At 33.3% G+C, this 26,223-nt stretch overlaps 2 protein-coding genes across 3 annotated transcripts in view; one reads left to right on the top strand and one right to left on the bottom strand.

Moving 5' to 3' along the window:
• LOC133185712 (DNA polymerase delta catalytic subunit-like) overlaps positions 1-26,223 on the bottom strand; it is a 134,252-nt gene that overhangs the window by 12,211 nt on the left and 95,818 nt on the right. The window contains exons 1-11 of one of the 2 annotated variants that reach the window (XM_061321015.1): positions 10,146-10,210; positions 7,946-8,034; positions 7,238-7,344; positions 6,863-6,979; positions 6,080-6,252; positions 5,838-5,931; positions 4,744-4,912; positions 4,263-4,489; positions 3,679-3,845; positions 2,342-2,587; positions 1,866-1,976 (exon numbers count right to left, since the gene is read on the bottom strand). In XM_061321015.1, coding sequence (XP_061176999.1) covers positions 1,866-1,976; positions 2,342-2,587; positions 3,679-3,845; positions 4,263-4,489; positions 4,744-4,912; positions 5,838-5,931; positions 6,080-6,252; positions 6,863-6,979; positions 7,238-7,344; positions 7,946-7,983 — 1,449 coding nt within the window. In that variant the 5' untranslated portion in view covers positions 7,984-8,034; positions 10,146-10,210. Of the gene's footprint in view, positions 1-1,865; positions 1,977-2,341; positions 2,588-3,678; positions 3,846-4,262; positions 4,490-4,743; positions 4,913-5,837; positions 5,932-6,079; positions 6,253-6,862; positions 6,980-7,237; positions 7,345-7,945; positions 8,035-10,145; positions 10,211-26,223 lie in introns of those variants that run through there. The other variant, XM_061321022.1, reaches the window with a different exon arrangement.
• Positions 12,366-25,849, top strand: LOC133191210 (beta-1,3-galactosyltransferase 5-like). Its single transcript, XM_061326990.1, has 2 exons — positions 12,366-12,450; positions 24,756-25,849. Exon 2 carries the CDS (start codon positions 24,757-24,759, stop codon positions 25,795-25,797), a length of 1,041 nt encoding a protein of 346 aa, XP_061182974.1. The 5' UTR covers positions 12,366-12,450; position 24,756; the 3' UTR covers positions 25,798-25,849.

Here is a 26,223-nt window from a genome sequence, read left to right as displayed (position 1 = left end):
CCAGACTAATAACAAGCCACGTTCCCTAAATCAACCACACGGAAATATATGGGCGCCTCTCTAGCATGTTGGAGCGTGGATTTCTATTTACAAGAAAGTCAAAAATATAACTATGCACGATAAATAATGATAAGGAATGGACTTGCTCTCAAACTTATTTTTTATTCAGTCAGTCGGAAAATGTAAGAAAGATCCAGCATCTGAACCATGTCTGGTAGTGTGCAATCCTAGATGCATCATCATTGCAAGTCTGGTCATGATAGGGCTTATAGTTACATAAGAATGAGACCCGCTTCAAAATCTTTAACCTGCTCATTCAGGAAATGTAGGTCATATCCAGCATCTGAAGCAATCTAGTAGTGTGCATCCACAGATGCATCATGAAGCAAGTCTGGTCAACAAGTGCTTGCAGCTGCTCTGCTCCAAAAACTTAAACCTGCTTTTAAAACATTTACCTGGTCATTCTTTGGCTAAAAATCCAGCATCTGAACCTGACTTGTGACAGGGAAAGACGCTAGATCAGGTGACTCTGATTAATATAGGGCATAGATATACTTGAAAAAAAAAATCTGCTTCAAAAACTTTTTACCTGGAAAACCGATGCCGACAGTATTACAAAAACTCCCCCAACTTCGAGGAGGTGAGCTAAATATGTGACGTTAACGTTATGCGTTGGCGACAAAAAAAGTATTGAAATGAAGATAGTATACGATAATGTTTTCTACTGTTAATATAATCGAGAATCTTCTTTGATTTAATAAAAATATGCTACTTTTGGCTTAGTATTTTAACACAGAGTCAGATCAAGAAACCAGGAGCTTCTAATTTTAGATATGCAAATTTTACGTAATTTTTAATTTTTGGATATGAAGTGCACACGCGACATATTTCAAGAAATTAGTGTGCAGAGTATATCTAATTACTGAACAAATTTAGATGAGTGTCCCTCATGCATTTCATGTTCTAAACCTCGATTTATAAATGCCACCCTCTTATATTTTCCCATAAGCCTAATGTTAAGGCCAAATAAAAAAATATGTGTGGTTCCGGTTACCCGACCTTCCCTATTTTATACCCCCCGACCCTAAACTTTTTTTTGGCTATTTTCATATTTTTTCCAGAATTTCCCCCCATTTCCATCAATTGCTCCAGTTTAAGTTTTAGTTTCAGCAATGACGGCCTCCTTGCAAAACATAGTGCAAGTGTTTAATAGTGTTAAATCCAAAGCAAGCTAGCATGTAGGTGTCCCCTACCAATATTGACTAGTATTTTATCACACCACATCTAAATGCCATTTGCAAAGCAGTAATAGGTAATATTTAGAAAAAAATTAAGAAAATCATTTTGTTAAAAAAAAAAAAAAAATTCCCTACCTACCTACCCTAATTTTTTTGGAAGTGTAACCGGAACCACACATATTTTTTTGTTTGGCCTAACGGATCTGAGGGTACATCTAAGTATGTATCAGCTACGGTGTTAATTCATCTCACATTAACTTTTGAAATATAAATAACAAAAGTTAACATATTTATCTTGAATTCTACACTAGTTTTGAAAAAATAAATTGAAATTAATTTTTATGAAAAAAAGTGGGCCGCTGAGTGGCCTTATCGAAACTCCCCCTTTATCCCCCAAAAATTGGTATATATTTTTAGCGATTTTATAATGTCAAGAGAGATAACTATAACAACCTATGGAATAAACTGTTAGCAACATTCAATTTTAGTGATCTCAGAACTATCACTAATAAATCCGAAATTGAATTCTTGCTAAAAATTCTGCTTATCTGGTAATTATCTTTATCATTTTGACCCTATCCTTTGACAGTTACCCCTGAACTGTTACAAATTCCCCACCCTTCTCACCTGTAAATCAGTAATAATGGAGTGCTGCACATCTTCCTTCTGTTCTTGAAGGAAGTGAAACGACACAGCATTCAATGTGTAGGAACGTAACTTGTAATCTCTCAACAATATCTAGAAGTAAGTATAGACACTGTTACCAAACAGAATGAAATTTTAGTAATAATTGATAACATCAATAGAAATAAATATCAGTATTATATGTATACATGTATACTCTTTAAAGCAAGTGGAGGCTTAAGTAGTTTGCGAGGAGATCAATGTTTGACACGGAATGAAGCAGGTTGTTATTATTTACACCTGCGCTCAGACAGTGCCAAAAAAAGACACTCCCCAAAAGTCACTCAAATCAGATGCATCTGATAAATTAAAATTTTTAATGAATGTCGAAAACACAATTTTCATTCTAATGTATTGGTTTATCAGTTTTGTAACTGGAATAAATTATAACCACCTGAGACAACAAACTCGACTTTTACCTGTAAAAGGTCAAACTGAACTCGCCCTTCAATGTTGATGACTTTATTCTCTCTCTTTCCCATCTGTTTACTCTGGAACATGGACTCTTTTATCACGGATCTAACATCCTTCTGTCGTCCCAGAAATGTAAAATCTGCCACTTTTAAATGATTGGCTCGATTAATGATGTAAGGAAGATCAAAATTCTGTATGTTGTACCCTGTTATTATGTCTGGGTCTACCACTCGCACAAACTCTGCCCATTTCTACAATGTTAATAAAAATTTAACAGAAGTTAATGGACATGTATTCGTGGTTAATAGGATCCAGTGACTTTGATCTACATTAAAAATTCTCCCAATATACAAAATTGCAAAACTAGGATACATGATCACTTGTCAAACAATTTAACTCTGGATCATCATTTTACAAATAGAACTTCAGCATATCTTTCGTTGTTTTACATACATGTAAATGCATTAAAAGAAAAAAGAGAGGGGGTTAGAATATGAATATGGTTATGCTATGAATAACCTTTTTTAGACAGTCCATGGGCTTGTACGTGCATGTCTGCTTGCAATTTATAATGCACTACCTCATAGTAGGGTTGGATACCGGTATTTGGTACCAATACTGTACCGAATAGTTACTTCAAAAATACCGGTAAAATAACATTTTATTTAGTACTGGTACTAATAAAGGTACTTCTAAATCTTTACTTACTTTCGACTGCCGATATTCGAGGTAAATCAATACATTTATTATTTTTTTTTTTTTAAAAATCAAAATACATTCACATGAATCTTATTTTAATTTTACAAATAAAAACTGATAATAAATGTAAATTAAAAAGGCAAAATATCGCAAAAAATGTGATCTATCCATTAACTAATGTTTCGTCATTTAATGCGACCAAACAAAAGGGGTCCGGGCAACCGGGTGAAGCAGTCAGCCGATTTGTTCAAATTAATTTGTTTGGGATTCAACTGATTTGTTTTGTTGATCATTATTAAAAGGTTGAAATGAAATGTTTGTATTTTGAATTTTAAGAATATCTCTCTTAAAAGCATGGAATATAGTTTATAAGCTCATTTTAGATTATATCATTGAAAGGTTAGTGAATAGTGAAAGCACATTTTGTTATAAAATGAACCCTCATTTTCATTCATCAATGCATAGTACCATATCGTTAAAAATACTGTATCATTTCAAAAATACTAGTATGGTATCGTACCGTTTCATCCTTAACGGTATCCAACCCTACCTCATAGTTTGCAAGACATGACCAGTACATTATTTGACTGCATACTTCTGTAAACATTTAATTCAAAGGGAGATTACACATTCTTTTACTAACTCTAAGGAGGTTGGACTCCTTTTCGTTACTGATGACCTGGGATCCCACTACAGAGGCACAGGAATTCAGTGTGAATACATTACGGATGAATGGCTCTCTCTCTCCTTGTTTAATGACCATATTGGCAATCTGTATCACTGGATCCTTATCTGGCTCCGGGAATATTCCTGACAAACGTATATACATATATATACTCTGAATTATAAAATAACAATGAAGTGTGTTAAAGTAGAGAAAGTTAACATAATGTCATTCAGAGCATGTGATTAGTAAGCAAATAATCCCACAATTTACTGTTAAGTTATTATCTAATTATAGATTAACAAGCAGATCTAGTATTTTTGAGTTTTAAAGAGCTCTTCATTGATTCAAAAGTTGCCAAGTCCACATCCCTTACATTACATCTCTTGCTACAATCTAGACATCTACATAGCCAAGTCCGCATCTCTTGCTATCATCTAGACATCTACATTGCCTAGTCCCCATCTCTTGCTATCCTCTAGACATCTACATCGCCAAGTCCCCATCTCTTGCTATCATCTAGACATCTACATAGCCAAGTCCACATTTCTTACATTACCTACCTTTTCTCCCAGCACACTCAATATCAAAGCTGAGGATTCTAAATGGAGCTACAGCAGACCACTCCCCCTCAGGGACATGTGAAATAAAATCCTCCCACGACACGTCCACCTCCAACTGACAGCGTGATTTAACAGGTAATTTAGGATTATTTTTCTCCCGAATCAGATACTTTCCTGCTGGAATCTCAATCCAACTGCAACCCACAACATCTGTGTCCACCATAAATCTATATAAGATTTATATATCTATTACCCTAAATGCCTTCTTCTACTTATTTGTACATCATCTCATGTAAGCTGTTATAAATCTCGATAACATTAACTTTACATTTCTGTGCTTAACCACAAATGCTATCAAATATGTTCATTACTAACTCTCAAGACCATGGTATTTCATTTCCTTTTGACTTGGATCCATTTAAAAACTGCCTCTGGACAAGCAGTATAATTATGTACTAATAAACAGTCTTAGGATTCTCACCTGACTTCAAAGTCTATGTTACTCTCAAAAGCAGAGAAACCATGACTGGAATAGCCAGGACAGGTAAACCCTTGCTCTAACAGACGCTTGCATGGGGCTATCAGGCGAGGTATGGCCACTGTTATCTTTAGGAAGGGAACTTTTTTATTTCCATGGTAACCATAAATACCTAATAAATGAAAACTACACTTGTATAAGGTCAAAAGATAACATAAGTAATGGGAGAATAATTTAATATGGAGATGATTTACATTTGAGATTAAAGTTTTATTGAATATATGAAATGAAATATTACAAAGTTCACTTTGATAAATGTTATCTATAGGTAAGTCAAAGTCTCACAGTAAATGGAGTTTAGTATGATCTCCTTGTTACATGGAAGTTCACCATTATAAGCCTTTCTGAAATACACATCACTAGTAACTTAAACAGGGTAATTAGAATCCTTAGAATGGATCATCATACAAGTTTGGTACAGGTATAGTTTATACAGCTATGTGGAAAGCGACCTGCTCAAAAAGTAGATACTTTATGAACCTGTTCCTAAAACTTTTACCTGAGGGGTCATTACATAAGTTTATAATTTTAGCATAATGTATGCATGTACATGCACATGAATATCAGTTGCAAAATCTCAAGCAGGTCTGGTAGTGTTGCATCCCTAAAATGCATACAGTCAAGTTTGGTCCAGGTAGCAGCTTATAGTTCCTAAGGAAGGACCTGCTCTAAATTATTTAACCTGGTTACTAGATGGGAAAATATAGGTCAGATGCAGTATTAGAATGAAGTCTTCTAGCATCAACCTAAGATGCAACATCCATGCAAAAATAGTCCAGGTAAGGCTTATTGTTACTTGGGAATGAACCTATTCCAAAACACTTAAACAGGGTTACAAATAACCACTTGCCTACTAGCAAATGCAAGTAATTTTGGTTGGGAATGACCAACTCTTGAGGATGTTATCATTATCACCTACATGGTGAGAAAAAACTTTATAAGAACTTTTCAGGAACCCAACCACTGTTTGATTCTACTACTGAATACTTAGGATGAGGCTGAAAATCAATGTGTGAACACCAAATCAACATACTCACTTTCTTTCATTACATAATCTACAGCCAGGACTGCAGTCTGGATCTCCTCTCTGTTTGAACGAAGATCTCCCCTCACAACAGTATCTAAATGTTTCTGTATTAATTTTTTTTAAACGGATCATTAAAAGGAAATAAAAGAAAAACTGGATAATACAATATACAAGTACTTATGCAAAACATCAAACTCATTTCAGAGACAAAAAAATATCTGTCAGGTATTCCTTATTTGAAAACATGGTTACCCTGAATTGTTCACAGTGTTCCTTTTTGAAGCCTTGCTGAGCCGGAACAAAGAAATAAGGAGCAAATCCATGAATGTGAGCCATAACACTGTTACCACTTTCTGTGATTCCATACATCCTAATGATTGGGACTGGACCCTGTGTTGCTCCAGGCATACCTGGCAAATGTTTACCTAAAAGGAAAAAAAACAATGGTACTATCCATTAAAAAAAAATTTCTATAAATTTTGGTAACTGATGTATATAATCTTAGAAAAAAAAATCAAGAGAATGAAATTTTCCAAAGCATACGGTTTTGCATAATCATACCAAAGTTCTCACAAATAAAAAGTGATTTACACTGTAAATAATCGAGAGCTTTGTACTAGTCCTAGACCTGTTGCTCATCGAATATGTTTTTATAAAATTCTCATGAGGATTCAATAGTTGCTCATAAATATATGATTTTGTAGCTTTCTCTTATCAGAATTTATAGCTATCTTGATCTTGTTAAGGTTTTGAAAGCGATTTATCAATAATGGTGCACATTAAACTCTTGGTTCAATATGTGACTCTGTGCATCCTTATTCCTGTGGCCATGATGTGAAAAAACCTAAATCAACAATGGATTAAAATGCATGCAGTTTAATTTGACTAATGAGTCAAACACTGTTACATGCAAACAAATTAGAAAACATTTATCTTTAAAAAAATCATCAAATCAATATCCGCAGGTGATGGTCAGTAGCAAAATAACAAGCATCAAATGATGTAGACTTAAAATATACTGATGTACATGCATACCTATATAATGATCAACATCAATTTGTTGGAACACCAGTTTGTCTGTGTTGGCTTTAATACCTGGGAGTGGAGGACGACACCACTTAGAGGGAGCATCCACATCCTCAGGACTGTCACCTACATTGGAATGTACAATTCTGAAACTCTAATACATATTTCTTACGGAAGGACTAAATACCTTAAACTTGCTGTTTATTGAACACAAAAAAATTACTCTATTTTTTATTCTTTTTGCTGTTAAATAAACATTGTGCTTTTGTACAAGTAAAAACACATGTTAAGGCCAGAAACATAAGTACTGTAAGTCACGAAACCTCATGGAAACTTTGTTTACAGATTTTCTAAAATTCAGAAACAGAAAGCTAAAAGAGTCACCAGCAGGGCCATCATGATCATCAAAATCCTCCTGCATCTCCATTTCTATCTCATCCATTAAAGCCAGCTCATCCTCAAACTGGGATGGCTCATCATCATCGTTGTATCTAAAAAAAAAGACACTTAATAATTCAACTTTCTCTACATTCTTATTTTTGTTCCAATTCTTATATATAAAATTACATTACACTGGAAAGAAAATTCAGACCCCGACGTTTAAACGGTAAACATAAAATTGGCCTAACAATGGCTAACATACATGTACATACTAATTGCACCTGTAAAACTATAAATTTTACAAGGGGTTATAATTTATGTAAAATATAAAAATCATATTTTATCTAATTTTTGTCATGTTTCTTCTGATATATATCTACTTTTATAAGGTGAATACTGTAAAAGTGGAAACTTTGACGATGTGAAACTGTTGACAAAATTGACGAATTTCTATTTATCGTCAAAGTTGCCACTCGTTAACTTTTACTTCCTGTTAGAGAACACTGTTAAATTACTAGCTGATCGTCTAAGTTTCCACAAGTCATTTTTCTAATATACCAAATTCAAACTTTCAACCCTTCAATATAACCACATTTATAATATAACATTTTTTTTTTTTAAATTTGGACTGGTGGCAAATTCTAAAAAGAAACCTTTCATCTTGTATTTAGTATTATACAATCATGTAATATTAAAAGCTGGCTTTTATACCTAGGCTTTTTATTGGGTGGACCCCCCGTCTTCTTCATGTTGATTTTTTATCTCAGTTCTGCATCAATAGGTTCAGAAATATCACTACTCTGCAAAACAGTACACATATCTATCATTTAAAGAATATTCTTCTTTAAAATATACTCATTTTTTGCACTCAAATATACATGTATGTTGATTAAGTAGGAAAGGTTAAGGCTATAGGTCATGATAATTATCAATGCCATCTGCTTGACAGTTGTGCAGATTGCTATATTATAACCGATGCTATTCACATGACAGGCTTAATAAGGGTGGATATCACTGGAAAAAACACAGTCACATCGTTATCTCGAACTTGATGGGACTGAGAAAATACTTATAGATATCCAAGGATTGATATCCAGGGTATAATACTTAAGGAATAAGTGGTTGGGACTTCAAATCACTTCGACATATCAATGGTATTTGAGATATCAGTGTTCAAGATACAGAAGTTCAACTGTATATTGCACTATAATGCAAAATTTATGATAACATATTGCAATAAATATTGCGACATATTTTATTGTTTTTTCCCGGAAGTTTTAGTAGACTGTTCAGACATGCATTTTATTCATTACAATGTGTATTTCATTCATTACAATTAAACCAAAATACCTTACCTTGGTTCTGATTATTTAGTACATGTATTAGAGATTTTTCACTTATGCAGTGCAGCACATTTAAAGGAACCTGCATACAATATAATGTATCTGTATTTTTGGAATGATGTCAAAATTTGGATTGAGTATTGGAAATGAGTGAGGTAGTGTACCTCTATTGTCCCATTAAGTGCTTCATATAACAGGAAACAGTTTTTGACTGATTTTAACCAAGGAGATTTGTTGTATTAAAATGAATGCATTTAAAACAAGAGTTTTTCAAGTAAGAAAGTCGTATGCAAACTATGCAACTAACATTACTAAAAATTGAATGCACACCTTGGCTCCACCAATAGTTGATTTAATGTGCCAATTTTCACCTCAATGCCACTATGGCGCATGGTGCAAACCCTTCCCCATCACTGGTAGAGGCCACAGAATTGTCATTAATACCTGTTATTATATTATTTCAGGTCATCCTTATTGTTTTTCACTTGATAACCAGATGTCAAACCCAGCAGCCTGTTGTTTTAATTTTTGTAACATATTTTATGGGCATGACAGAAAGAAAATTATTGAGAGAAAACATCTTTGATTTCTTTTTTAATTGCTTAGATTAAAACATTAGAAATATCTGAAAGCTGATAGAGGAAGAAAGTAAGGCCCAAGAAAAAAATATTTTTGTTTCGGTTACCAGGTTGTCCCAAATTTTATGTGCCAACCCATTTTTTTTAATTTCAAAATCCGGAAAATGCATGTCTGTACCTAAGATTCCTTCAAATGTAAAGGTTCATAAGTATAAGGTCCCTTTTAAGTTACAGTTTCATAAAAAAAAAATAAGGCTAGAAAAAGAGGGCTTCAAAAACTGTCTTTAAAAACTTTTTTTCCCCCAAAGTTATGCCTTAATGTTATTTATCTATTCTCTTCAGAGAAGTGGACAGGCTTTCGCCTACATCCACTTCTCTTCGCAGGCCTTCATTTTTGATTCTGGAAAATGTATAAATTTAGAACCGGTGACGACCCACACTTCGACTCAAATATGACTAAATGTAAGTAACAGACGTGTTACATAAACAATTTTAACATAAATAAACACATATTTTCACAAGAAAACTTATTATTTATCCTATGCAATCAATCCATCTCCTCCTCTTTTGAGCTGATGTTTAGACATGTTTGCACTGTTAAAGCAAGTGAACAGTTATGTTTACATGTCAGCTAAACCTGATATAATGTTGGAATTATCTTTCTTGTTTCGTGCGGATGAAAATAACCGGCACGACCATCGATCCAATAGACACTTCCTGTAAGTTATTTTGGTAACTTTTCTCAAGTATCTGCACATGCATATAGAGAGAAACCATTCAGATGCTAAAAGTTGGAAGGCAAGGGCAAAGGGGGTGGGGGGCATTGGACATTCAATGTTCTTTTCTAGTGTCCACTACCTCAAATCAACAGCTCTTCTGAGTCTTCATGCAAGATGGGAAACGAAGAGCGCAGTTTCATAAAATTACTAAACTACTTCGGGGGGTGACACTATAGGATACCCTAGCAAATGAGCAGAATATTTCACTCACCAATTCCCACACATAATTGTTTTCTTTTTAAATAACAACAAAATCTATACTCCTTCAGTCCTTGTCCTGCAATATTTTCGTTTTGGCGGGCTCGCTTTGAGATTTATGTACACCGATCCCGATTCGATTTTTTAATGGGGAAGAAAAATATAAATGCCCCCCTTCTCATAAGGTTTGAATTAATTAATTAATTGGTTAATTATTTATTTATTTATTTTCAGATAGTTTTCCAATATTTTTCATCACACATTTCATAAAAACATTGTTTTGATACTAACTCTTCTTACATATATGCAGAATCCAGAACTACTTCATAAGAAATATATGTAATTGTTTTTCCTAACTTTTTTTTTTATCATAACCTAGTTTTTAAGGCGCTGCTACATGTAAATTAAATTAATTTTTCTGTAAATAATATATTTTTCTGGATTTGTAAATGAGATTCAAGCAAATCAACGGTATACCATGAGGCCGAAATACTTGAAACTAATAGTCACTACTGAAGGTAAAAAAGAAAAAAGTGAAGGAGATGTGTAATGTTGTTTCAGTTTTAAAAATCATCTTTGATAGCAGATGACCACCACTGAATCTTTCTTCCTTGGAAGTGTAAATAATTAAAGGTGCTAAAAAAATATTAATTTATTTCAGTTCTTTTTTTTTTTTCATGTTTAAGTATTGAGAAGATCCTACACTTGTATCTGTCCTACCACCTAGGACTATTTATCCCCCCCCCCCCCACACACACACAGTGTCTGTCACACACAAGGGGCATAATACCAAAACAGAAATATTTAAGATATCAGTTGTAAAGACATAAGAATCCATAAATGTATTAAATGCACGAGAGAAAAAAAAACATGTTCACCGTATATCGCTTGTACAAACTTGAAGCTGGGAATACATGAAAAAGGTGAAGATAACGGACAGTGATCGATCTCAAACCAAAAAAAAAAAAAAAATCAAACAATACTAATCTGTGAAAAGGGCATAAAACAATTTAAATCTGAGAAAAGGGCATAAAACACGGACTCCTGGAAATTCCAAAGGTGGGATCAGGTGCCCAGGAGGAGTAAGCATCCCCTGTCGACCGTCTCACCCGCCGTAAGCCCTATGTATTGATCAGGTAGACGGAATATTCCGTGGTCAAATTTAGAATAAAAACAGAGGCCCTTACAATTGGTATGAGTTGCCCGCGTGGCGCAGTGGTTAGAGCGTCTGCTCTAGAGTCGCGGAGTAAGGAGTTGATCCTTACGTCGCGGGTTCGAATCCCACTGTGGGACGTGGAGACCGGTCCTTCGGATGAGACCGTATAAACCGAGGTCACGTGTCGCAGTAGGTGCTGGCACGAAAAAGATCCCTCACTGTTCAATGGCCGTAAGTGTCGAGTATAGGACAAAATTTGCAGCTCTCCACCGGCAAGTGGCGGCGCCTCCATATGAGTGAAAAATTCTCGAGAGGGACGTTAAACAACATACAAACAAACAAAAAACAATTGGTAAGAAATATGTCAGTCAAAATACGATCTAGTGATAGGTTATTTTTGCTATCAAGGTCATTATAATGACCATAGAATTTACATTATAATTTTCCGGATAATAAATACAGTGGCAAAAAGTGATGAATAAATATTGAAAATTTGATAGAACTATGTTTACATACTGATTTTATTAGAAATTGAAATAAGTATGACTATAAGTATATATAGTGGAAACTTTATCCTTTTAATCATCTGGAGTTCCATATCTGAATATAAATTGGCCTACAACTTCATTTTGATGTCAATTCTTATTACTTATCACTGATTTTTCAAATCGATGTATACGTGCTATTTCTCAGTGTTACAATTTGACTATTTGTGTATTTTTTCAACCTTGAAAATCTTGCACTTTCCTTGGACACTTATTTCTGAAAGTACTTTTTAAATGCTTAATTTCGTTTACGGCCGATTTGATGCTTTGCATCAATCTAACTTGTAGTATTCTGTTTTGTTGTGCCATATGTCATATAATATAAATGTAGATCGTGCCATTCTACTGGAACCCGGAATTCTACACGTGTTTGGTTTAGGGAGTTCTCAAGCACCTTGATATTTCCGATTAATTTTTTACCTTTAGTCTGTTTAGAAACATTTTGCAATGTATCAATCAGTATCAGTTGTCTATATTGTCGTCAATTTTATTGTATTGTTCCAGGACGATCAGCTAAAGAATGTTATACTTGGGATGTAAGATACGGTTACAACTCATATAAAGGGTCAATGTCGATGTTGAAGCAAAAGAAAATAGGAACCGGATTCAGGATCAGGGTATGTACTGAATTTGAAGGATCTTTAATATCTATACAACAACGTTTCAAAATTAAAAGGATTTGTCATGATAAGATGAGAATGAAGCATAAATAAATGATTCATTATTTTTCCACAAACGCAAGTTTGTGATTACAATCTATTCAGGTCCAGCACAATCTCTTGATTTAGCTATATAGCTTGAAGAAGCTATATAGCTTTATTAAGCTATTCAAAATAGCTTGATAAATCTATTTATTTGCAGTTTTTCAGAAAAATGTTTATTGTAAGAAATAAACAAAAAGTTGCAAGTATTTGACTATTCATATGTGTACTAGGGGCTATCAAAACAACACCCGAAATCAAAGATAGTTCTAACATTGCAGCATTTGAAAACATTTTAAGCAAAAGATGAATTTCCATTGTTTGAGTAACTGTACACTACCTTGTGTGTGTTGAGGCTTTGATAAGTATGATTGCTTCTCATTGTACTGAATTATTACCAATCAATTATCTTGTTGACCATAATTGGCCGCTTTTATAATTTCAATGAAGAAGTAACTGTATCAATTGCTTTATATAGCCCTGACACTTTTAGAACTTTGAGTACAAAGTCTCTTAAAGAGACACAATTTGATGAGTGATTTTTACATGCATTATTTTCAGAAGAGTTCAAAGTTAAAAATTATCACTGCACCAAGGCACGACTTTTTGTGCATGCTGAGAAAATAACACATTTAAGAAAAATGTGTGATAAAATAGCTAAATCAAGCTATTCTGAATAGCTTAATAAAGCTATATAGCTAAATCAAGCTATATAGCTAAATCAAGAAATTGTGCTGGACCTGCTTTTAGGTATTTAGCTATATAATTCCGCGGGTATGATTTTTTTAGTAAAACATTAATTCTGCGTTATTTTTTGGATTTTTCTTATGGAATACATTGTAAATGTGTACTAGAAGAATAATTTATGAAAAAAATACATAAAAATATTTTTTGACCTGTGGGGTGTATTGGGGGGGGGGGGGGGGGGGGTCCTGTCCACAAGTACCTGTGCACGTAAACAAGGTAGTGTACAGTTACTCAAACAATGGAAATTCATCTTTTGCTCTAAACTAAAAGTATTCAAAAGCTTCAATGTTATAACTATCTTTGAATTTGGTTGTTGTTTTGATTGCCCATAGTACATATATGAATAATCAAATACTTGCGACTTTTTGTCTATTTCTTACAAAAAATTTTTTTGTGAAAAACTGCATATAAATAGCTAAATCAAGCTATTTTGAATAGCTTAATAAAGCTTTATAGCTATTTCAAGCTATATAGCTAAATCAAGAGATTGTACTGGACCTGTTGAATGGCCATTAAAGTAATCTCAGCGAGATTCATTGGGACTAAAAATTTTGGACAGACGTCTCTTCCGAATCTCAGACCAGTGCCACACAAAGTGACTAGGGAAATCTTACCCGGACTTCGACCGCTGTTTCGATCAATACGGACTGAAATGAATTCCCTGCCCGCTTCAACTTTCTGCTTTGGACATCCTTTTAACTCCCTATCACTATAAAACTTTTGTTTCTTACCTTTTAAAGGTTAAGGTTTTAATCCAACCAAAATCAAGTTGTTGATTTTTTCATAGCACTGACATAGTCATTCAAACCTCCAACGCTGAAGAGTTCCAGCAATAATCTGCTTCAAATACTTCGTTCTACTATGATTTCCTATAGAAATGAACCAATGAAACAAACAACCTGTAACTTGTGCATTAAAGCGTTACTTTCTGTTTACGTTTGATGTCCACTTATGAAAGCCCCAATTAGACTGATGCTTCTCAATTTGAGAAGCAAGCCTATAAAATAGGGAATGAAGGTTGTGGGGGTCCTATGTTCATAAGTGGACTAAGGACCTCTGACATTGTGAGGATGAAACATACTGGACACTGTTCATTTTTTAGCTTGGAATGCTGAGTATGTTTGTGTGTAGTCATGCATTTGTAAATACAATTTTTAGGGGGCTATGTAGGAATCACCTTGTCCATCTGTCTGCAGGGCAATTGTGCCCCTGCCATAACTTAGTAATGGAGAGACATTGGAAGCTCACACATGTGGGACTAAGCTGATCAAGTATTTAAAATGCACACTTATGTATAAAAAAATCTTTTCTGCATCCTATCATCTAAGAACATGCAAGCATTTGCACATACAGTTCTTATCAAATTGTAAAATTCATGTCATATATGATTCCAGTGTTCCTTGTTAAGCTGAACTGATATTAAGAAAAATTTTTGATACTTATGTAAACATCAAAACCCATGGGCCTCATTTAAATATGTATGTTTTTCTTCCTTACATATCACCCTTAAATTTATAAAATATCTATTGAATGAATATATATATTAACATGAATAAACCATTTTAAAACAGTACCAGAGGTGATAATAACCATAAATTTGATTTAAATTTTATTCAGTATTTATAGCATACATTGAGAGGTTAAGCCTATTTGAGCCCTCTCCCAAGCTCAAACAAAGTGCATTATTTGTTAGTAAAATATCATGAAAAATGGAAAGAGAAAAGCATTTCTCATGGTAGGTCATTTAGTGCAGTCAATAGGCCCAATTCATTATTGATATGCTTGCATGTGAAAACAATAGTTTTTCCTTCCTTTGCGCCTTTATGCAACTGCTGGAAACCTACATTTATTTATCTGAGCACTTTACACAGAGACTGAGGTATTGTTTTACTCATAAATACATGTATAATGTACATACATAACATTATTCAATGGAGATATTGTTAAGACAAGATAGAAAATCAAATCAATTGCTTGTACATTATTGATCAAAGTATAACAATGAGGACTTGAATGCATCGGTAAGCAAGTAAAATATGATATATCTAAGCCTAGTATGGAACATATGTGATAATTTTTAGACGAGATGTTACACAAGGTCATTCTGCATCGTCACCATAAACTGAAACTGAGTCTGGACTATCACTTAATTTACAATGTTTGTTTAAAAATACAATTTGACAAATAACTACAAAGGATAATCAGAGTAGGTTACACATTGTAATCAGTTCACAGTACTCAACGGCCATTTAATGGTAACCTTTAGAAAAAGAGACCTTATTTGGTTTAAGATCTGTTATAATTGTAACTGATTGTTCCCAAAGGAATATAGGTGTACCCAGTGTAACCTCAAAAAAAAACCCCTCCTAGGGATAAAGATGATCAGTTACCATTGTAACTGACTGTGACCAAAGGAATATAGGTGTGTTACCAGTGTAACCATAAAAAAAACAAGCCCCTCCTAGGGATAAAGATGATCTGTTACATTTGTAACTGATTGTAACTAAAGGAATAGAAATGTAACCTGAAAAAAAATACATGCATGGGTGTAAAATTATCTGTTATAATAAAAAAAAAATATATAGTTGTAACCAGAGTAACCTAATTAAAAAAAACCTCAACCCATTTGGTTTAAAAATGTCAGCTGTGTAACCTCAAAAACAAGAACTCTGCTGAGTTTTAAATGATCTGCATCTTTAAACTGAGAGATATGTTACCTTTGTAACTGGATTAAATAGTCCTTAACAGGGTTACAATTGAATATAGGTAAAAGTCAGCACTATAATTTATTAACTGGATTAAATAGTATGTAACAGGGTTACAGTTGAACATAGGCAAAAGACAGCACTAATTTCTTGCCATATCTACATTAACACTTCTTAATTCAGAGTCCCCATGTTATGAGAGTTCAGTTTGGTTTTAAGTGATGACCCTTTGGGACTAGGTTAGCAAAACAATATGGGGTCTTTTTTTCATGGGAATAAAATTTTTTAAAAATCTTCAAAGGGTATCTCATGTGAGCATTGTGGCCTATGGGCCTCTTGTACATTTTTGGTCTATTTTTAGTTCCTGATCATTACTTTATGTTTAGAATTATGGAAGGTGATCTTACACAGGTGGAAGTGAATGGGATCACTATCATAAAAAGGTATTGGATTTTATTGTTGTTTAAAGTGTAAATTGACTCTATTTATAGATACAAGATTCCTTTTCTTTTTTGAACTGTGATATGCTTTTAATTATCAACAGTGTAAAAGTTTACTGGTAATTACATTTTTATTGAATTTCTGAAAAAAAAAATGATTTAAACAAGGATACTGGTTAATCAATTGCTAAGCAAGATAAAGATCTAATCTATGCAGGGAAAATTTTCATGCATCGGTGTGCATGAATGCAATCAATAGAGGTTATAGCATTATATTTTACAATAACAAAAACCCTCTAATCAGAAGTTGCCGTGGTGATCAATCTATTTCATCGTCTTGTACCAGTTGCAGTAGAATTAATCAATCTGTTCATTCAGTAATTCATTTGGAAATTATTGAAAAATCAAGTCATTGTGTATTTATTGTTTTGCTGCATTTTGACTTCCCAATGCTTATATCTAATCAGTATTGTCATATGGTCAGTAGCATAGTTTAACGCTATTCCTCTTTAGAGAAGTGGTAGACATAGCAGTCTGGATGTAGGGCTATGTCTGTACACTTTTCTAAAGTTTGACCTTTATTCTTAGAGAGGCAAAACATTTTTGGTTATGGATAGACCCAGTAGAGAAATAAGGAATGGATTACCCTGACTGGTAGGGGTTATGTACATGTAGTTGTGAAAAAAGTACTTCTCTGTCTACATAAACTACAAAAAGCCATGACAGAAAAAGTTATAACTAATTATTTAAAAAAAAAAATCCTTATATATTCAATACATAAAATGAAATCAAATATCAGGGTCAGGCATATGGTAATATTAATTGTAATCTTTAATCAGCTGTAATCGATAACAATTTTTTTATGCTGTCAGATTTATTCATTAATCAGCAAAAATCTTGATTACATCTAATTTAATTTTAATTGATTACTCTGAGAAAAATGGGTTCAACCCTGATAATTTTTCAATTTAACATTATTTCCATGTATGTATCATTGTCAAATTCCGTAGAATTGTCTAGATTATCACTAAATTCTTATTAATTTTTTTATTTTAAAATGAAACCAAAAAATACATAGTTTTACATGTATTTCATCTGCATAATTATAATAATCAAAAGTGCTCTCATGGTTATTTTCAGTTATTCACAGAGTTATATGCATGAAATATATGAAGATAACGAACAGTATTGACAGGCTCAAAAGTCCATCAAGCAATACAAAATAGGAGCAGAGCATACACGGACCTCCAAACATCAGAGGTGGGATCAGGTGGGAGTGAGCATCCCATGCCAACCGGGCACACCCGCCGTGTGCTCCTTGTCATGATCGGGAAATAATGGAAAAATCTGTCGACAATTCAGTGTGTAAATAATGGCCTAACAATTTGTAATCTATGAAAAACGTCAGTCAGCATTTGACTCAATGATAAATTGTATTTGCTGACAAGGTCATTGTATCAACCATAGAACTTACGAAATGATGACTTTAAACGAGACAGCTGATATTCTTGTTTCATCAACTTGTTTGTCAATAATTTACCTCGTTTTAGAAATTGTACATACGTAGAGCATGCTCTTGTGTATCGAATCAACTGAGAGATATATACCCGTATTCAGGTGATGAAGGTATATTGCTGCATAAGTAAGGGAAGTTGACGATTGAAAAGTTAAAGTCATCACGTTTATCATAAAGCTTGGTTGTTAGATTACCATTAACATCTTTTTCAAGTAAAATATCCAAATATGAAACAGATGTGTCAGACTCTGTGGTATCTTTTATCTCATGCATGTATCAGAAATAATCAACTGTAATTGCATGTAATTTTGATTAGAATTCTAATTTAATAATTAATTTAATCATTTCCTTTTAAAAACCATGTAATTTTTCTTTTAATCTATTACATTTATGATCCAGTGTACATGTAATTGTAATTTAATCAGTTAGATTTCAAAGTAGTGGGACCCCTGCCTGATTGTGGTATTTTTTGCTTAATTAATTGGTACGTATAATAATCTCCTCTTTGAAAGAAAGCAATCTGTACACCAGGTGTCCTTGTTCCCTAGCAGTGTCTTGGTTGAGTATAAGAAAGTCAGTCCTAGGAGTTCATTCATAACTCACGCACACTTTAAAGATCACTTCAGTTGTGCCTTTTATTGTGTGTTTTGTTTTAGATATTATCTTTTTTATGTGCACGTCTGAAAAAGATTTTTTGTGATGGATTTTGAAATCTTGTTGCACAGTAATTACAAACATTAGTTGACATCTATGCAAAAGCATTCAATTAGAAAAAATGTAAAAAATATATATATTATATACTGGTATATATTCCGAATATCGAACACTTTTCAATGGTCACTAAAATTTTAGAATTTTTAGGAGGAAAAGAGAGAAAGAACACACTTCAGTCCTGGTAAATCTGCATTGGATAAAAGTATAAGATTAAATTCAGATATGGCCTAGATAAATAAATTGTATGTTTCCGGTTCCGCAACCGACCCTAAAATATATGAGCCGACCCTAAAAAAATTTATCAGCAGATATCTTTCCAGAGGCCTGTTCAACAGAGCGAGCCTCGCGAACATTTCTGTTTGAAAGAATTTTGGAGAGCGCTCGCGAACGTTCGCTCTGTTGAACAGGCCTCAGGAGTAAACTATTCTAGCTCCACTATTGGAAATCCTAATCTTGATCACTTCCGTGTTTCAGAAAGTGCATATCCTATACACATTAATCAGAAATGTTTTGGCAGTGATTTCCCTGGGGAAAATGGGTAGCATGCTTGTCAATAAAATATTAAAATAAAATAAAATGTTTTCCCTACCTACCTACCCTATTTTTTCTCAGGTTGGATTAGGAAACACACTGTTTATTTATCTTGGCCTACCCTTATTCAGTTAGTATGAAAAACTTTTTAAAAATACATGATTTATTTTGAAATAATTCAATTTTCATGGTTATAATCCAGTATTTGAATGGATAAAAAATTTACTTTATGTCGTATAAATGGGTTGCCTATATCACAATGACTTGTGTCAGAAACGTATTGATCCGCCTGACGTTACATTTAAATTTTGTACAATTTGAAGTCTTTTTTTAAGGACAGTCATCTTTTTTCTTACCCTAAATGAATGAAAATTAAATTATAAGGAATGAAATTAATAGCTGCCCAATTTATATGGTATTAACTGGGTTGGAATAGTTCACGCTTTTTATAAACCACTTCGCTGTTTATAAAGCGTAAACTCCCACAACCCAGTTTATACTATATAAATTGGGTAGCTATTAAGTTCATTCCTTAAATAACTTTTAATGAAAAATTTGATAAAAAGAGGATGTAATGCTGGAATTGAACCCCTGGTGTAGGTGTACAGTAGAGTACTGAATATTTTACCAGGATAGACAGTGAAATAGAACAGAACATTTAAATATGTGTAAAGTTGACTTTTATTTCTGCTTTTCAAGTTTTGAGATGAACTTCCTAGGGAAAAAATTATGTCGATTGATATATAACTAAACTTAGTTGACTGTTCATAAATTATAGTTTTTGTACTTCTCATGCAAATTGCCTATGCATGTGACACCATTTTGACCTTTAATCCATTTTCCGGACTTTCATTTTATCAGTAATATTTACAACTGCGTTTATTTTCCAGCTTTAAAGTGTTTTTTGAGTACACGTAAATATTTGTTAATTTTTTTTGTCAGCTTACTATTTACAAACACTGAGTAATGTATAAATCTGTAGGGATTGACTTCCTTATAGAAAGAAAATGTTTCCTCAGAGGTTATAAGGAATATAAAGTACATTGTTTGAGGAATTAATAAAGATGGCTTCAAAAATTCCTGAAAAGCAAGTTTTACTTTTATTATGCAATTTAAGTTTCAGTGTGCACTGATTGTCTAGGAAAACCTAATTTCTCCAGTTTTGAATTAGAGCATAGGGAACATGGGGATTGTTAATGTGCTTTCTAAGCAGCTACAAATATTTAATTAATTTACTCTCAAAAAATTGATGGGGATGGAATTTTCTGTAACAGATACATAAAATTTCTTACTGAGGAATCATCATTGTTCATGGCAGTCCAGTGTAACTGTGTTTACATCCCCACAACCATAACTTTGTCAATTATTGATTCATAAAATCTTCTCTATATACAGTTACCCATGAAATAACCTCCCCACAAAACATTAAAATTTGAATGCCCACAAACATTGACCCCAACAAATTAAAATGATTCCACATTGTACATCTGATCCAGTGCAGGTTAATTCCAGTTAACCATTTTGAAATGTGTGTACATCATGCAAAACTTCTGTAGGTGCCTCAAAAAATGATTCCATAAAATCTCAGATCCTAAGGACTAAATAGCCAAGACCCAGAAATGATCAGATTCCCCAGCAGTAGGCTATTTAAATACTGAGTGTGCTATTTTTTGATGGGATTTATTTAGCTAAATGCAGTAAAAATTATGATTTTTAGCTCACCTCAACAAAGTTGAGGGAGCTTATGTAATATCTTCTGCGTCGCACTCAGTGTTGGCATCAGCATTCCAGGTTAAAGTTTTTGGAGCAGATTTATTTTCAGGTACCTAGGTACCTCTATCCCCTTTATTTGATTATTCAGAGATGATGCTTCTAGTGTGTTTCATTGTACCAGTCAAGGTTTCAGATACTGCAATTTTAGCTAAAGAATGACCTGATAATGTTTTTTGAGCAGGTTCATTAAAGTAACTATGAGCCCTATGTCGATAAAAACTTGCATGGATGATACCTTTAAGGATGCACAGTACTGAAATTTCTTTGGATGCTGGATCTGACCTATATTTGAGTGACCAAGTAAAAGTTTTTGGAGCTGGTTCATTCTCAATTAACTATTAGCCCTATGTTGACCAAAGGACTATATTCGGTAATAACCAATATTTGCCCCCAAAATCAAACTTTGACGGAGAAATATATAATTATGTTCTGAAACAGGGGAATATCTGCAGACTTCAAAGCACTGAATATTTTCATAAGCCATGACGCCATATGTTAGATATGACGTCAGAAAGATGACGTAAATTCAAAATTTCAATGATTTATACAGAAAAAGTGTATATTACGTCGATAATTTGAGTAAAAGTCATCGAGCGCAGGTCTGCTCCAACTCAATATTTTGATATAATGTGTAGAATGATAATATCAATGAAATATGTAATTATTGTTCTTGAGCAGGCCTGCGCTCTATAAATTCTATAGTAAAAATTGAATAAATTTTGTCCATTTTTTCCTTTTTCTGAAAAATAACACAAAATCCGAATAGTTTGTGACGTCATAGAAACAAAAGTTGCCAATAATCTACTTCGAAACTCTAATATTTTTTGTTAATTTAGATTTCTCACACAATATACACAATTCAGCACATTTCAAGAAATTTTCAAAATATGACTTTTGTGGGGGCAAAAATGTGCATATACCGCATATAGTTCTTTGCATGGATGACTCATCTAAGGATATATACTACTGGACTTTTTTCGGATGCTGGATCCGACATTCATTTTCCAGTTGGGTGCCCATGTTAAATTTTTTGGAGCAGGTTCATTAGTAAGTAACTATAATCTGTCTGTTGACCAAACTTGCATGGATGATTAGGCGTGTAGCCAGAGTGGAAGTGAAGTGTACGCAGAGAAGGGCAGGGGGTCTGGGGGCAGCCCTGAGGCTGCACTTTTTTATAGGATATAATGTTCAGCAACAAGTATAATAAATGTTAGTGAAAAAACTATGGTATTTTAAATTATGTACTATTTGATCAATCCATTCAATGATATGATTAAAATTTAATTTCTCAAATATCTTGAAAAAATTTTCAATATGTTATAGAATACTTACAAACTAATGAATAATTTATTTGGAATTGGTAATAATTTAATAATTAATTTCAAATTTGATTGTATGAACATGATATCCAAAATTTTATTCGAAATTTGATGACCAAAAAAAAAAATGAAACAAAAATATTTGCTGGAAGATATTGCAATTTTCTCTCTCTCTCACATATATTTTTATGTTTTTAAAATGGTGTGCACAGTTGCGTACTTGCGTATAGGCAGCTACATGCCTGATGATACAACTAAGGATGCTCACTATTGGACTTCCTTTGGGGTTGACCTACATTTTCCAAATGAGTGACCAGGTTATATTTTTTGGAGCAAGTCCATTACCAAGAAACTGTAAGGCCTACCAGACCAAAACTTGCATGGGTTATGCATCAAGGGATGCAAACTACCAGATGAGTGACCAAGTTAAAGTTTTTTGGAGCAGGTCCATTATCAAGAAATTATAAGGCCTACCTGACCCAAACTTGCATGGATGATGCATCAAGGGATGCACACTACTAGAGTTGCTTCAGATGCTGGATTTGACCTACATTTTCCAGATGAGTGACCAAGTTAAAGTTTTTTGGAGCAAGTCCATTACCAAGAAACTACAAGATCTATCTGAGCCAAACTTGTATGGATGATGCATCACGTGATGCACACTACTGGAACTACTTCAGATGCTGTATTTACATGTAACTACATTTTTCAGGCAAGTGACCAGGTTTGGAGCAGACTTATTCCAGTGTAACTTCATCCCTACCTAGACCAAACTTGCATGGATGATGCATCAAGGGATGAACACTCTCAAACTTGCTTTGAATGCTTGATTTGACTTACATTTTCTGGTTGAGTGACTAGTTTAATGTTCATAGTTAAGTCCATTCTTAAGTACAGACACGTGCCATAAGTATTCAGTCAACATGGCGGCTTGTTTATGTTTGAAAACGAAAGTATCTAGTTTAAAGTTTTAGACAAGTCCATTCTCAAGTAACTGCAAGCCCTATCAGACCAAAATTGTGTAAATTGTATAAAGGTCGCTTCTAGGGATGCACACTACTAGATTATAAATTTATTTTGGGACTTTGCCTTAAATAAATACATGTATAACATTTGTTGAGGTGAGCTCTGTAATCTCTGATTACCTGTTTTAAAAATATATTACATAGATAAAAATGATGCTTACCTATTATGATTGTTCTTATTTATAATTGTGCTTATTAGTCTGTTGTTTTTATAATTATGCAAATTCAGTAAAACTCTTATGCATGAGATATATTATTTTGATCCAAATTTTTTTAAACAATTTAATGGTATTACTTTTCAGTTTCAAATTTTTAATCATGCTCCCAAAGTAAACCTTTCTCAATGTTTTACATAGAAATGATATGTAAATTGGTTGGGAAGAAGGTGATATAGATCTCAGTCACAAGACATTTTGTAAATAGAGTGCTTTTGTTTCATAGTTTTGGTTTAAGAGAGGCTCCTTATTTTTTTTAATTTTTTTTTTTTTTGGTTGATGACAAATGAACAGTTAGGGTGAGCTTAAGGGTGTTTAGACCTCCACTTACTGCAGGAACAAAGCAAAGCCCTTTGAAAAATGATAATTAAATTCATTTCTTTCATATCCATTTCTGTACATCTAAGGAGTTTTCATGACATTAGTGGCCATCTATCCTTTCATCTGTCTAAAATGCCAAACATGTTTTTACATACTTTACAGCATTTTTTTAAATGTTTATTACTTCAATGTTTTTCAATCAACATTTTTCACAGTATCTGCACACAGGAAGAAAATGTGTACCTGTCCTACTTATAGGCTATGCTTGTATACACATAGATAAAAGAATTTTTTTCATATATTTGAAGTTCTTTCATTGTGCTAGAGAGAGAGAGAGAGAGAGAGAGAGAGCAATGAAATCTGTATCTACAGCTCTGCCCAAAATTATTCCAATTTTGCATTATGATTGCACAAGCCACACATTACAGATGTAGGAGTCCTGTCATTGACAGATTTAAATGTACATTAAACTGGTCACAAAGGTCTACACCTGACATCTGTCTTCTTTTATACAGAATGTTTTAAAGCATAAGTTGTTGTAAAGCATTGTGATCACTAATGTAAATGTTTACCTCATCCCAAACAATGACAAAGGTGATAAGGATAAATACAGACAAATAAAATAATCAGATTAAACTTAGATTCACAATGAAAGAATGACAGGTCATTCAATGACAGGTCAGTGTAGTGTGCTAAAATTACAATAACATGGAAGATCGCAGTAAGAGTGACTTCTACATGAATTTAAGCCAAATACTGATTCCAGCTATGTTAAATGTACACATCATTTAGAATATACTGTTGTTTTAATCCATTTTGGGGTAATAAATTTTTATAGAAAGTCCATGGTCAACATTAAGTATATATTTTAATTAGTAATGTCTATAATTACAAGGATGATTTTGATTCTTTTAGGATGATTGGAATGTTGAGAAAACACAGGAGAAATATTCTACAAGGACTAGCGGTGATTGGGGTTACAACTCTGTGTTTCATGATCCTTGAGAAATGTGTTAAAGACCAGCAAGAAATGTATAACAAAGAACGTGCAAGACTCTGGTTAATGGCAAGACATGAAATCGATGGAACCATTACACTTAATGGCACTGTGAGACCAAATCGTTGTGATGAATGTTTTAAATTTCATTACAGAATGCTTAAAGAATATCCTGAAACTTGCAAAAATCCAGGAAACATTCAATTAGTGCTGTTGATATCCACAACTCCTAAGGCTCTGAAGAGGCGAATGGTTATAAGGGAAACTTGGCTCACTTATGCAAAGAAAAACTTAGCCAATGTTCGTTATGCCTTTATTTTAGGGGCCATTCATGATGTTAACTTACAAGAAATGATAGACGAGGAGGATAAATACTATAAAGATTTTGTGCAGGGGGATTTCCCAGACAACTATTACACACTAACCATAAAAACTCTTCTAGGTTATCACTGGGCAGCAAAACACTGTCCAAATGACACGTTCGTTGTCAAAACAGATGATGATGTGTATATTAATATTCCAGCAATGTTAGACATCACAACAAAGCATGGAACTCAACTACAGCATTCCATTGGAGGATTTTGTAGGGAAGACATCGGACCAGTTAGGGATATTGAATCCAAGTACTACGTGTCCTATGCGGAATATCCCTCAGAAAAGTTCAAAGGTTATTGTTCTGGGACTGGGTATGTGACCAGTATGAATGTTGTCAAAAAAGTAGCCCAGATTTCAAAAAACATTCCATTTTTTCACTTAGAGGATGTTTATATAGCATTCTGCATAGAAGAACTGAAATTTTCATTGTATCATATTGATGGTTTTAACACAGTGTATGAAGAGGATAAATACACAACCTTGTGCTCATTAAAAAGTGATTCTGTTGTTGTATTGCACAATTTTAAGAAAAGACCATCATTTTTACTAGAAATATGGAATGTTTTATGTTATACAGAATCTTGAACTTTTTTATACTTCTGAATTCAGGGAGAAGATTTTTTTGAAACATACCAAAATATTTGTTACCCTTTTTTTTTTTTTTGCTTAATTTATTTACAATATCAGTCTCCATTTCTAAGATTCTTTTATTGTTTGCAGATTTTTTCCTATATTTAGTCCCACATTTATTAGAAAAATGGAATGCATCTAACTTCTTTTTGACTGTAAAACATGTTTGAACCACTTGATAGATGTCAATTACCTTGTCATAGTCCCACTTCCAACATTCCAGTTTTTCTTAATTACATATTTTTGTCCTATAGATTAATTTTTTGTAGAAATCCCTATACTGTTTGTATATGAATATTTATAGTAATGTAAGAATTTGACTTAGATCATTTTGTAATATGTAAAAATTTCACTTATGTAGTGCCTTACCTCAATGCAACA

The sequence above is a fragment of the Saccostrea echinata genome, unplaced genomic scaffold, assembly GCF_033153115.1.
Source record: "Saccostrea echinata isolate AGI-Se365-2 ecotype Australia unplaced genomic scaffold, CSIRO_AGI_Sech_v1 ptg000001l, whole genome shotgun sequence".
In the NCBI taxonomy this organism is placed as follows: Eukaryota; Metazoa; Mollusca; class Bivalvia; order Ostreida; family Ostreidae; genus Saccostrea; species Saccostrea echinata.
The sequence above is the reverse complement of the archived record's forward strand: the minus strand, read 5'-3'. Positions and strand labels throughout refer to the sequence as shown.